The sequence below is a fragment of the Chiloscyllium plagiosum genome, chromosome 20 (assembly GCF_004010195.1).
Source record: "Chiloscyllium plagiosum isolate BGI_BamShark_2017 chromosome 20, ASM401019v2, whole genome shotgun sequence".
NCBI lineage: Eukaryota > Metazoa > Chordata > Chondrichthyes > Orectolobiformes > Hemiscylliidae > Chiloscyllium > Chiloscyllium plagiosum.
In genome coordinates this window covers 44,038,514-44,053,419 of record NC_057729.1, presented here as the reverse complement: position 1 = coordinate 44,053,419, position 14,906 = coordinate 44,038,514, and the positions used below count along the sequence as shown (strand labels likewise).

Here is a 14,906-nt window from a genome sequence, read left to right as displayed (position 1 = left end):
ACGGCGAGATTAAACTGAGTAGGTGAGTTAGCTAAAGAGCACCTAAAGAGGACACAGTATAGAATGAAACAGGTGGCAGCGAAAAGCTCTGAGACTTGGATGTTTTCCCGAGGGGATGATGTGTTAGTACTGTTATCAGTGATAGGAGATCCCTTCAAAGCCAGTAGTGGTCCCTATCAAATTGAGAAAAATTTGAATCAGGCGAACTGTTTAGTAAAGATGCCAGACAGAAAAAAAAGGTATTGAGTAAGTCATGTGAGCATGTTGAAACCATACAGAGAAAGAACTGGAGAAACAGGTGTTAGTTACTGTCCCACAGAGTGAGGTATCAAATCCAGATAATGTGGATTTTGAGGTGCCTCAACATAGATTAAAAAATGAAGAAGTCCTTGAGGAGTGGGATAGGTTAGTAAGCTATCCGTCTCAGGAGCATAGATCGCAGTTGAAAGATTTGTTACTGCAGTACAAGGACATATGTAAGAATCAGATGGGGAAAACTAATGTTATTGTACATGAAGGAGACGTAGAGAATAGTGCTCCAATAAAACAACACCTTTATCAGCTTAATCCTTTCAAAACCAGGCAGGTCCTGATGGAGGTGAAGGCCATGCTCGACGAGGACATCATCGAACCAAGCCAGAGAGAGTGGAGTTCACCGATCGTCTTAGTTCCCAAACCAAACGGGACTCAACAATTTTGCATGGATTATCAGAAGGCCACGCCTTTACAAAATCGGACTCATATCCAAATCCTTGATTTGAGGACTGTATTGAGAAAGTCCGTCAAGCTAGTTACATCATCAAGTTGGACTTAATGTGTTGTTACTGGCAGGTACCTTTATCAGAGTTGGCAAAAGTAATTTCTGCGTTTGTACCCCAAATGGGCTATATTAATTTAAAGTGATGCCCTTTGGAAAGAAGAACGTGCACACCACATTCCAAAGACTCATGAACAGAGTTGTGGCTGGGTTAACAAACGGTGCAATCTATTTGGATGATGTAGTGATCTTTAGTAAGTCCTGGAAAGATCACATGGTACAGTTGGCAGAGCTCATTGAATGACTACGAGAAGCAAAACTGGTGCTAAACTTAAATAAAGTGGAATTCACGAAAGCAGAGGTGACGTTCTTGGGACATAACATCGGTCATGGAAGGTTGACCCCACGGAACGCAAAGAAGAAGGCTGTCGAGGAATTTCCCTGACCAACCTCGAAGAAAGAAGTGCTTCGATTCTTGGGACTCAGCGGTTTCTATCGGAAGTTTGTTCCAAACATCAGCAGTGTAGTGGCACCTTTAACTGATTTGCTGAAGAAGAACACAAAGTTTCGGTGGACGAAACCATACCAGGAGGCACTCGACCATTTGAAATCGATATTAACCACCAAACTAGTTTTAGCTACACCAAACTTTTCAAAACCTTTTAAAGTCACCATTGATGCTAGTGACATTGGAGTTGGAGCTGTACTCCTCCAGGAAGGTGAGGATGGGATTGAACTGTCAGTTGGGTACTTTTCGAAGAAGATCAACATCAACCAGAGGAAATAGTCCACAATCAAATATTAACTATTGAGTTTGGTACTGGCCTTACAGCATTTTAATGTTTATGCCATGAACAAAGTGTGGGAGACGGTTATGTACACTGACCAAAATCCGCTTACATTCTTAGAATGTTTTCGAGATAAGATAATGAGAAGGAGTTAAGGTGAACCTATATTAAAGTTATCTGAATGTTAGGGTAATGTGTTTAAAAAGTAGAGAAAAAAGATGAAGACATCTTTTCATTACAATGGTTTTTTTTCTTAAGGGGGGAGGTGTTATGAAGATGTGGGTGTACTTTGAGAGAGTTAAAAGCAGCAGAACTACCGGACACAGCACCAAGTGTTCTCCATAAGGTGACAGTATAACACTTAGTTGAACAACTCGACTAGCGGGTTGCCTCCAGACAAAAACAAATTCGAATTCGGGCAATCAGGTTAAATTATACCTCGAAAAATACCAAACTCCAATCCAGTTTGAATTTAGTATATTGACAATCTTAAAATCCAATGATACAATCCGATGCTTTGAGGGTATAAGACTGGGGAAAATTGAACAGTTGAGAGGACAACTGCCAAGCCCCAGTAGGTAACAGACTGCTTGAAATCTAGCTCTCTTAAAAGAGAGTAACCTGTGACGCAGAAATTCCTAAGAAGAAACGAAGACACAGGAAGATCCAAATTAAAGAACCAAAAGCTGCCTGGTTTTGAGATAAGAAGTCTTGTTTTGTAAATCTTAATTGGGAGTCTTATCGGACTAGTATTATAGAAGGGAAGGTAACAGATAAGTTAGTGTAAGAAATTGTAAATAGTTCTCAGTTAATTATTTTCTGTTATACTTTAAGAACTAAAGTTGTTAATTTTTACTTGGCCACTTGAATTTTTACAGAAGACTGCAAGGGATAAATCTTTTGTGTTGCTGGTTTTAAATTAAGCAGGAGGGTTTGCCCCATGTTGTAACACACGGAAGTTGGGATTGAAAAGCTACCAGCTTCACCACATCATCATTTTTGCTTTCAGATGAACTCACACTCCATTCAACACTTTATTTTTGAGATTAGGAACCCCATGAGTTGCACGATTCTGCCAGGTCACTATGCATGCAGTAATGTAATGCATCTCATGTATCTGCACAGGATATATGTTATGGCCTTAGCCTGCTTCTTTGTATTCACTCATGCTGCACTGACTTGGAGGCTGCGGACTTCACATTGCTCCTTTAGCACACACTCACTGACTTCAACATTGACTTATAGGCTGACAGCGTCTGTGTGGCTCACATTGCTTTCTCAGCACACAGTGCTCAGTTACAGGCTACCAACCTCTGTGGTGTGCAGTGCTTTTTAGCCCAGAGGCTAATACAGGCATCTTGAAATGGTGGGAAGCACAGAATAGTCAAGCGGCTGCATGTGTCACTATGTGGCACGATGCTACATCACATGTGCAGCATGTATCTGCAGTTACACAGAAAACACAGTGAATGTGTTTCAAGCAAATATGTGAAAGGGGACCAAAGCTCATTGGGGTCCAGGGCATCAAATTTCTATAGTGTTTAAGTAGGCCATTCAGCCTGTCAAGTCTACACTGACCCTCCAAAGAGCCACCCACTGCCCTATCCCTGTAACCCTGCATTTCCCATGGCAAATCCCCCTAGCCTGCCCATGGATGCTATGGGCAATTTAACATGGCCAACCCACCTAACCTGCACATTTTTGGACAATGGGTGGAAACCGGAGCATCTGGAGGAAACCCATGCAGACTCGGGGAGAACGTGCAAACTCCCCCAGTCATCTGAGAGTGGAATTGAACCCAGGTCCCTGGCTGGCCAATATAAACAGGACATTTGCGAGCCGTGGAGGGGGTCGTTAGGGCCGATTGCCTTCCCCTCTTCCGCGGTTACATTAGAGCCCGGGTGTCCTTGGAGAAGGAGCACGCGGTGTCCACCAACACCCTGGAGTTGTGCAGGTGGCTGGCCAATATAAACAGGACATTTGCGAGCCGTGGAGGGGGTGTTAGGGCCGATTGCCTTCCCCTCTTCCGCGGTTACATTAGAGCCCGGGTGTCCCTGGAGAAGGAGCACGCGGTGTCCACCAACACCCTGGAGTTGTGCAGGGAGAGGTGGGCGCCGTAGGGAGTGGAGTGCATTATTTCTCCCTCCAACTGATTTAATCCCTGCCCTCCCCTTCCCTGTTTATCACACAGCACTGCCCTTTTGTGAAGGGCACTGCTTGTCACTTGCCACTCGGGTGTTTTCCTATCTTCCTGGTGGTGGGAATTGAATAGAGATTCGTGCACCTTGTGTCTCTCACTGTGTCTCACAATTGCACACACACACACCATGGGTGCTGGGGAAAAAATAAGCACTACCGCAGTTAGGTGGTAGTGTGGGGGGGGGTTAAAAAAAAATGAAAAAAGAAAAAAAAGAACAAGACTGTCAGGGGTTTGGTTCACTCTGAGAGAGAAAAAAATAAACAGGGCATTTGCGCGCCGTGGAGGGGGTGTTAGGGCCGATTGCCTGCCCCTCTTCCGCGGTTACGTTCGAGCCTGGGTGTCCCTGGAGAAGGAGCACGCGGTGTCCACCAATACCCTTGAGCTGTTCAGGGAGAGGTGGGCACAGCAGGGAGTGGAGTGCTTTATTTACCCCTCCAACTCTATTTTGATTTAATTCCTGCCCTCCCCTTCACTTTTTTGATCACGCAGTATTGCTCTTTGTGGAGAAGAGCCCTGCTTGTCACTGGCCACCCTGGTGTTTCCTTTCTTCCTGGTGCTGGAATATAAATAAAGATTTATGCACTTTGTTGTTCTTCACTGTGTCTTACACCTGCACACACATGACATGAGTGCTGGGGAAAAATAAGCACAACCATGGGGAAAATAAGAATAGGAGTGTCAAAAAAACAGGAGTATTGAGCATCCTGTTCACTCTGAGAGCTGCCTCTGAGGGAGCTGAATCAGTGGTGAAGGACTCTCCATTTTGTGTCAGGGAAGGGACTAAAGAAAAGAAAAATGTTAAACGGGATTTCACTATGAGAGTAGCTCTGAGGGAGCTGGATCAGAAAAAAAAACAGAGTCAGAGGTTCTGTTCACTCTGAGAGAGCTGGATCAGTGTCCAGGTCTCTCCATTTGTGAAAAGATAAAAAAAAGGGATTTACAATCTCCTCAGTTCAGGGAATGACTCTGAGCTGGCTGGCCACAGCCAGTGTACTGTACACAAGTAAATAAAGGGTAACTTGGTGATGGGATATTGGCCTCTGTGCAATTATTTCAGTGGCAATGGGAGAAAGCTGTATATGCCTGAAGAACATATGCTCACAACAGTCATCTTGGAATTCTAGTAAGAATTTCTATCATCATTCCTTTGCTTGGGAAGCTTGTCTCATTTGACCTTGCTATCAAAGACTGGGCCCAGTATGCTGAAAGAATGCAATATTATATCCGGGCAAATGGCATTAGTAGATGAAAAGCATCGAGTAATCCTTCTGACTGCTTGCGGACCTGCAGCATTTTCATTTATAAGGGGCTAAACGTTTCCAGAGGCACCAGACATTAAAACCTTCCAAGAGTTGATGGAGTTGGTTAAGGACTATTGTGAATCCAAACCTTCTCTAATCCTGAGATGCTTTTGGTTTTAACTGGCTGTTAGAGAACTGGGAGAATCCACATTGGGATTTTTGACGAGGTTAAGTCGACCGGCAGAGGCATATGACTTTGGGTTAACCCAGGATGAGGTGGTGAGAAACCATTTATTATGTGGGATTAATGACATAACCATGTAGAAACATCTACCAGCTGGACTTCAAACAGACACTACAACTGGCTTGATCATTAGAAAATGTGGCAAGTGGAGCATACAAGCTACAGGGTATTCCAATGGAAGTAGACACTCTCGCCAGTCCAGCTGAGCTTGGGGATCACCACTTGCGTGTAGGCAACATTTTTAAAGTATTTTTGTTTTGACTGCTATGGAAACTCTCAAGCTGGATAACATTTCCAGTAAAGCATGTGCCATGTTTAGAACATAGAACATAGAACAATACAGCGCAGAACAGGCCCTTCGGCACTCGATGTTGCGCTGACCTGTGGACTTTTCTCAGCTTGTCCCCCTAAACTATCCCAAAATCATCCTGGAATGCTCTAAAGAAGAAAACATTGGTGAGCAAGCAGGAACTCTACTGGGACCAGCAGATTCAGGAATCTGTCATTGGCTGGAAATACTCTGTATGTTCAAATCTCATGTGTTCATGGTGGCATTCAAGCTATTTTAAAGCTTTCCTGTAAAAATGCTGAGCTTTCTTCAGCCAGAGAGTGGTGGGCTATGGAGTTTATCACCACGAAGCGCAGTGGAGGCAGGGATGTTAAATGTCTTCAAGGCAGAGACTGATAATTTCTTGATCTCAACAGGAATTAAAGGCTACAGGGAAAATACGGGTAAGTGGAGTTGAAATGCCTATCAGCCATGATTAAATGGTGGAGTAGACTCGATGGGCCGAATGGCCTTACTTCCACTCCTATGTCTTTTGGTCTTAATTATTAATAATGTTGCTGGAGATTAGTGGAGGAGGTGAAGAGTGGATCACTTAATTTTAGAACTGCAGCTACGTTTATGTTACGTATCAAGCAAAACAATGTACGTCTATTATTTTGCTCTGCAATACTGGAGGTTGGAGGGAGCGAATTGGGAGTTTACTCCTCTGCCTAATACTGGCAATAATTGTGATAACATTTATACATTTCCAGAGAATTCTGTTTCAAGCTGAACCTCAATGGAAATAGACATTTGGTATAGGTGAAGTGTTCCGAAGTTCCTGCATAACTAGCTTGTAAAACAAAATGCTTCACATTCAAAAAGTGACTGAAATCGGAAGGGGGATTGATCCGCCATAGTGCATATTTCCTAGTCTTGTTAGTTTCTTGATGTAACACATAAGAATACCTGTAAAACATTTTATTCTAAGTTTCGAGCTGATCGAGTGACGAGATAAAGATGGTCAAACTGCATGAAAATAACTACAGATATAAATGAGGAAGCTTAATGTGTGATATTAAGATTCAATGACTGCTTATGGCAGAACTAAGTCTGAAAAATGTCCATGCATCCTGGCTATTTTCACTGTCTAACCTATCTTCATTCTCCATGATATCACACTTTTAATGCTGTAATTAGGATGAAGGACAAAAAGCAGGAAACTGTATGCCAGTTAGCTTAATGTCTGTCAAAGAGAAGATGCTATAAGCTATTATTAAAGATGTTATAGCAGGGCATTTAAATGAGTACAAGGTAATCAGACAGAGTCAGCATTTTCTTGTGAAAAGGAAAGCATGTTGAACCAATTTGTTGCGATTCTTTGAAGTAACATGTATTATGGAAAAAGGGGATGCACTTAGATTTACAGAATGCTTTTGAAAAAAGGTGCTACCACAAAGATTATTGTGGAAAATGAAAGATCATGGTGCAGGGGGTAAAAGTATGGCCTTGGTAAAAGATTGGTGGGCTAATGGGAAGCAGAGAATAGTCATAAGTGGGCAATTTTCTGGATGGCAAGATTGAGTATGTGGTGTGCCACATCATTACTGGAGCCTTATCCCTTTCCAATTTACATAAATGACTTGAATGAAGGAATGGAAGGTATAGTTCTAAATTTGCTAATGATGTAAAAATAAGAAGTAAATTAAGTTTGAAGAGGCTCTAAAGGCTTATGGATAGGTTAGGTGGGTAGGTAAAGATATGGCAAATATAGTATAATGCAGGAAAATGTGAAACAGTGTTGGCAGTAGGAATAAAAAAAAATTATATAAATGGTGAGAGATTGCAGAGCTCTGAGATGGAGAAAGATATAGGTGACTTAATGCACAAATCACCAAAGATTAGTTTCCAGGTGCAGCAAGTAGTTTGACAAGCTAGTAGAATGTTATCTTTTATTGGATGGGGAATTGAATATAAAAGTAGTGTGATTATACTTCAGTTATACAGGGCACTGGTGAGATCATACCTGGAATACTGTGTCAAATATGAGCTACCTTATTCATTGAAGGATGTAAATGCATTGCAAGCAGTTCAGAGAAGGATTACTTGTGTCGTATCTAGAATGAACAGGTTGTCCTGTAAGGTTGAACAGGCTAGGCTTGTATTTACTGGATACAGTGGTAAGGTAACTGCACTAGTAATCCTTAACTCCCAGATTAAAATAGGGTGAGTAAAAGTCCAAACATGGTGGCTAGTGAAATCTGAATTCAGTAAAAAATCTGAAATAAAAAGCTAGCCGAATGAGAATCGTTGTTGCTTGTCCAAAAAACCCATCTGATTGATAAATCTCTTTAGGGAAAGAAATTTGTTGGTCTACATGTAACTCCAGTTCCACAGGAAAGAGGTTGATTCTTAACTAAAATGAAGAACTGCAGATTCTGGAAAAGTCAAACATGAACAAAAACTACTGGAGGAAGTCAGCAGGTCTGGTACAGAAAGCAGAGATAACGTTTCAAATCCAGTATCCCTTCTTCAGGATATAATCATAGAATCCATACAATTGGAAGCAGGCCATTCAGCTGATTGAAACCACACTGACCCTCCAAAGAGCATCCCATCCAATCCTTGCACCTCTTTGGATTGCGGGAGGAAATAGGAGCACCCAGAGAAAACCCACACAGATGCAGGGAAAATGTGCAAACTTCATACAGGCAATCACCTGAGGGTGGAATCGAACCCAGGTCCCTTGCACTGTGAGGCACCAATGCTAACCACTGAGCTGCTGTGCCACCCATAAATTGACTCTTAAGCTCCCTCTGAGCAATTTGGGATGGGCAATAAATGATTGCCTCGACAGTGAAGCCCACGTCCTGTGAAAAACTTTTAAAAATGTTTTGAAGGTTAGGAGTTGACTTGATTGAAACCTATAAAACTCTGATAGGCCTTTACAGAATGACCATGGAAATCATGGTTCCTGTTGCGGGAGAATCTAGAACTAAGAGTCACTGTTTAAAAATAAGAGGTCATTCATACAAGACAGAGATGAGGTAAGTAGGACTATGGAGCAAACAGATCATATTGAATGGCAGGGCAGGCTTTAGTAGCCCTCTCCTGCAACAATGTTGGATGGTCGTATGTTAATTTGTTGTTACGCTTTAGTTATACAAGTTACTTTTTAATTACTTAATGTGATAAAAGAAAAGCAAAATTTAAGCAAAAAAGTTCAATAAGTATTCAGGATGGGATTGTAGCATTGACAATTGAATATGTGACTTGCCTTGCTACAATGAATAGTTTGAGAATCCATTCACAACTTTTCAGGTACGTTGAACTTTGGGAGTAGTTTCCCCACCTTAGACTCTTAGGTAAAATATATATCTGTCAATTGGCTTTAATTGTTTATTTTTAAAGCCTGGTTCATGACTATGGTGTCAAGTCTTTGGCTTGTGTTTGGTCTTTTTAATTCTACCTTGTTACTCCATTTATATTTATTATCTGCACAGAATTTGAGGCATCAGGTCATGCAATGACTTTCTTCCCATAACAGTGGAGTTTGCAATTGGGCAACCATGTATGTAGATACTAGCCTCTATAGTCACGAAATAGGATTTGCCCTGTTGTTCTGCCATCTGCTGCTGTCACTGTGCTCATTTTGGCACAGCTGTGGGCATATTTTCTCTTGGGACAAGCTGCTGTGTACAAAGAATATCCTGTGGAGCAGGTATATCTGTCATCTGCACGTGGGTTCTTGTCTGGCCTGAGATTTGATGAATGTCATGCTTTACATGTGAAGGAAAGTCACCAAGTTAATATAATATCAATTTATACAACTCAGATCCCTGAAACTGCCATAATCATTTTGTTCTCTTTACTATAGCAACTTGAATGTCAAAAATTTAAGGACATCATATTAGCATCTTTAGGGAAAGGAGAAACTAGTCTTAAAATACAGCATGAGTAGAGTTTTTAATTAACTATATCAGAACCACATACCCTTGTCCATAATTTGGACTTTCCAATATCAATCATCATTTTATGTGTTAGCTTTTTAGTCTCAACCTTGCTTAGAACATAAAATATTGTATGTCTTGTGCTGTCTGAAAAAAATCTCATTTGTACAAAGATGTGCTCATCCCTGGCAGCACTCATCATTTTGATGTTATGACCATGCCTACAGATCTATCCGGTAGTAGAAGACAAGGGTCTTTGTATCACTGTTTAGTGCTAAGTCCTTATACCAGACTCCTAACCCTCTCTATTTTGTATCCAGACACCAATTTATTGTAAGTTGAAGGAGGAGGAGAGAGCATTTGGAAAAATTAAGTTGATGCTTTTAAATTTTGAATCCCATTACTGAAAGTGATAATTATTTTGGCACATGGTTGAAGGTTAGTTAAATATTTGGCTGTATATGGTATTTTCAAACCTTACCTTTTAATCTGTTTTGGTCAATTTGTCATACTGTGATTCACTTTAGTTGATTTCAATTGCTTTGCTGTTCTACTTTTTAAATAATTAATTTAAATGTGGGTCCATTGACTGAAATAAAAAATGGAGTAGAACAAAATGATTGCTTAATAATACATTCACATAACCAGTCTATATGAGACTACAACCACATTGTGGGGTGGGGTTCTAAAAACCACTTTTAATGTCTATTTATTCTATAAATTAATAACTCAAGTTAATCCTGCATTAGGAGACAATCTGAATAGAGATTTTTTTCAGATACACTTCTGTGTGTCAGGGCAAGCCCACGCAATGAAAGGACATGTGAGTTTATCATTACCATTTTCATTATCATTCTTATTACTATTGCAAAGATTTATATAAAGTACATTCCTCCGTGAATTAAAAACAAAATTTTACCTTTGTTCTTCCATTTCTTAGATACCAACAAATGCTGCACAGAAATTTGGTTTACCTGGCAACAATAGCAGATTCCAACCAAAATATGCAGTCGTTGCTACCTGCTGTAAGTAATGTACCAATGGTTGCAAAACCAGGGTTGTAGTGTGTTTAGCGAGCACTTAAAAGATCTACAATAATGAAAGATATTTTTAGATCAATGCTGTACCTATTAACATTTAATTCAACCTCCCTCTGCAAACCACAACAGATCTGGCATAGATATGTTTGGGAATTATGATGTCAAATTGCATATTTGGATCCAAATTAACAAAGAGATAATGATGAAAGCTTATATTTGTATTATATCTTTCATGACCACCAGACTTATCAAAGGACTTTGCAGCCAATATAGTAGTTCTGGAAATGTAATTACTGCTATAATGTAGAAATGTGACAGCCAATTTCCACCCAACAAACCCAAAAACAGCAGTGATGATAACCAGAGAATTTTTCTTGTTTGATTGATTGAAGGATAAATGTTGACCAGGCCACTGGGGATAAATTTCCTGCCTTTCCTTGAACTAGTGCTGTTGGGGGATATGTGACATCCACCTGGGGATGTCAAACAGGTCGGAGCTTTAAGATTTCATTAAAAAGATAGCACCTCCAGTGGTGGAGCACTTCTACAGTATTCTAATCATTAGTGTTAACTTTTGTGCTCAAGTTATAGAATGGGAACTTAACTCACAACCTCAGATTTGAGATTAATTTATCACTTTTGATTAACTTGCTGTCACTTGATTACTGATATAACTGCTAATCAATGGTTCTGCTACTCCTAGTGTTGCTCTGTGTTAAGGGTCTTTATACAATTCCATTAAGTTGTGGATTTCTTAGATGTGTGAAAAAAATTCTTATAATGCAGTTGTGGGGTAAATCTTATCATGAATTTGCAGATCAAAATGAAATAGGATCAACTGAGATATACATTAAATAACAATTTCTCTGTGAATAACATTATTGTACAACCTCTATGCTAACTTTTTAAAATTAATTGCCTTTGCCTTGCTTTGAATAGACTATCTAAAATCCTTGCATCAGAATTAGCACAAGTCTGTATCCAGTACTGATTTTAAAGGGTGTACTCTATGGTTAATAATATGCAAAGATTTCCAATGAGCAAATGTGTAGTTTTTAATCCTCTAGCCAGATGCCAATTTACAATCAATTTAAAGTTGCTTGCTTGTAAAAGTTGGTTCCCTGTGGAAGGAAGTTAATTGAATGCTTTTGTTTATATTTGAAGATTGCTTTTTAAAAGCGGTCAAAGAAAATGGTTTTTAAAAACAAGAATTTGCATTTGCAACCATGACCTCAGACTGCTCCAAAGTACTTTGAAGCCAATGAAGTGCAGGTACTTCTATAATGTAGGAAAACACAACGATTGAACTGCACACACCAAGCCTCTGCAAACAGCAACAAGATAACTGCTCAACTCATCCATTTTTAGTAGGTGGCTGACTGATGACAATTGGACTGGATATCTAGCAAATCTTCCTGTTATTCTTCAGATAGTCCATGCAAATTTTTATATCTACCTGTGAAAGTAGTTGGAACCTCAATTCAATATCTAAACTGAAAGTCTTGACCTGCAGCCATGTAGTACTGAAGGGGTGGCAAGCTGGGTTTTTTAAAACTCAAGCCTTTGACAGAACCACAGGCTGGAAGCATAGCTAAAGCATTTTAATGTTCAATGTTTGTTTTTATTCTCATGAAGAGGAGCAAGATACAAGCTATCAAATCCCCTTGGCTGAATGCTTTAATGAAGACCTCAGATGTTTCCACTTTCTACATCAGTCTGTAACGAAAGCAACGTGCAATTTATCAACAATTCTGAACCATTTTATGTTGTGATATAAGCATTAGTAACTATCTAGTTTGAGATGGCTTTGATGCATTATCTTAAGGACTTTTACATATTTAACAGTGAACCATTTGGCCCTGTAGTTTGAAAACTGTTGATCCAAATATTGCATTGTAAGTTGGAGTGATGTCACTCACTGCTGACTAAGAAAACTACTGAAAAATTTTAAGCAATCTATGTGGTGTTTGATTTAATTTCCTGATTTGAACTTAATTCTGCCAACTCTTTTAGAGGATTTCAATTGTCCTGTAACAACAATGTCATTAAGCCAGCTAATCAGCCAATCACATTGAAGCATTCTTACAGTCTATAAACGAGAAAATATTAAGTAGGTTTTATTGTTCACTTATAATGTTGTAAATAGCATAATAAAAATAACATGGGGTTAAGGAAGAAGGTGAAATATTACAAACTAATAAAATGTGGTAAGTATTTTTTTTGCCATATGGAACAGAGAAATTTGATGATCAGGTCGACAGAGGTGTTGCAAGTAATTATGAACTTACTGCACTGTTTACATGAAGTGTAACTGTTTTTACAGTGGGATTCTCATCTTCTAATAAATTTGGATTGATTGCCATCTTTGAAATCTTCAACAGCACGCTTTCTGGAATAGTAAGGAATTGCTATTACAGAAACTTCCAGATTTCTGATTTTACTCCACCTGTGGGGTAATGATTCCAGCTGATGATACCACTGGACCAGTCAGGTACCAGGATGAAATCTGGCCTCATAAATAATTTTTCTTTAATTATTGATCATTCACTGCAAATTTTCTTTAACAATAGAACAAAACTTTATTGCGCAAAAGAAAACAAAATCTAGAAATAGAACAAGTAAAGTAAAGATACCCAGCAAAACAGAGTTTCAATCTATTCTCCAAAACTATGCACTTGACAATGTTTTAAAATCAGATAAGTTACCCCTCTATATCCAATCTTTAAGTTTGATGTAGCTGATCCTTCACAGTTCTTTACCGTTAACTGTGGAGTCTTCTGACATGAATACTCAAAAAACTGAGAGCTTAGACTTTCTTACCATTTTAATAACCTGCAGAAGTAGATAAATAAAACATTTCTACTAGTTAACTGAGCTTTACCTGAACTGTTCCATAGTTGTTTTCTAGGACAGAAACTATATTTGCTTCTAACCCCATAAGTCTCCTCCAAACTGCCCAAAACCTATTACTGTCTGTTTTTTTCTAAACTAATCCTTGATTATCCTGAACCTCTCAGTGTAATAAACAAGCATAGTACAGACAAACCTCCATTAGTTCTCCAGGGGTCCCTGTGTTCTGACATATACTGAATTACATCACTATTCTGGAAGGACTGATATAGTTACCATTTTCTTAAAATTCTCCTACCAAAGTGCATACCTTACACTTTCCCACATTACTTTTCCACATTATATTCCATCTGCCACTTCTTTGCCCACTGTCCTAGCCAGCCCAACTCCTTCTGCAGCATTTCTGCCTCCTCATTACTACCTATCCCTCCATCTCTCTTTGTGTATCTGCAAACTTAGCAAAAATGCTCTTGGTTCCTTCCTTCAGATCATTAATGTTTAATGTGAATAGCCGTGGCCCCAACATGGATCCCTGCCAAACTCCACTAGTCACCAGAAGCCATCCAGAAAAGAATCCTTTTATCCCCACTTTCTGCCTTCTGCCAGTCAGCCAGTCCTCTATCCATACCAGTTCCGTGCCCCTAACACCATAACTCCACCTTATTTAGCAGCATCCTTGTTAAAGGCTTTCTGGAAGTCCAAATAGATCACATCCACTGGCTCCCCTTTGTTTAACTTGCTTGTTTCCTCTTCAAAGAATTCTAACAGATTTATCATGCATGAACTTCCATTGACAAAGCCATGCTGACTCAGCCCTATTTTATCCCACACTTCCAAGTATCCACAATCTCATACTTAGTTATGGACTCCACAATATTACCAATGACCAGGTCAGGATAACCAGTCTATAATTTCCTGCCTTCTGCCTCCCTCCCTTCTTAAACAAAGGTATTACATTATCCGTTTACCAGTCCGTTGGGACCCTCCCTGACTCCAGTGATTCTTGAAAGTTCACAACCCTCCACAATCTCCTCAGCTATCTCCTTCAGATCCCTGGAATGTAGCCCATCTGGTCCATGTGATTTATCCACCTTCAGACCTTTCAGCTTCCCCAGCACCTTTGCCTTAGTGATGGCCACTACATTCACCTCTGTCCCCTGATTCTTTTGAAGTTCTGGTATGCTGTTGGCATCTTCCACTGTGAAAATTGATGCAAAGTATCTATCAGTTCCTCCGTCATTTCTTTGTTCCTCCTTACTACTTCTCCAGCCTCAATTTCCAGCGGTCTAATGTCCACTCTTACTCTCTCTCACCATTTATCAGACAAGGATTTGGTAGGTGGAACTAGGAATTGATCAGTTGCTAGAATAATGACTGGTATTTCACTTCTATGTCCTGGGAACAGGCTGGTGGGTGAGGGGAGGGGGGAAAGCAGTGGGGGTAAATAGGTGGCATTGCGAAGCATCACCTATCTGCTAACACTGGCAGTTTATCAATGGCCTGGGTAATGTCTTCTGCCCCATTGAGGCCACTTGAGGGTCTTCCCACTGGTATTTTGCCAATGGCAG

At 40.0% G+C, this 14,906-nt stretch overlaps 1 protein-coding gene across 4 annotated transcripts in view; it reads left to right on the top strand.

Moving 5' to 3' along the window:
• Nucleotides 1-14,906, top strand: part of LOC122560216 (calcium-responsive transactivator-like) — a 119,320-nt gene that overhangs the window by 17,840 nt on the left and 86,574 nt on the right. For all 4 annotated transcript variants that reach the window (XM_043710641.1, XM_043710643.1, XM_043710640.1 and 1 more), the window contains exon 3: nucleotides 10,389-10,473. In XM_043710641.1, coding sequence (XP_043566576.1) covers nucleotides 10,389-10,473 — 85 coding nt within the window. The remainder of the gene's footprint in view (nucleotides 1-10,388; nucleotides 10,474-14,906) is intronic.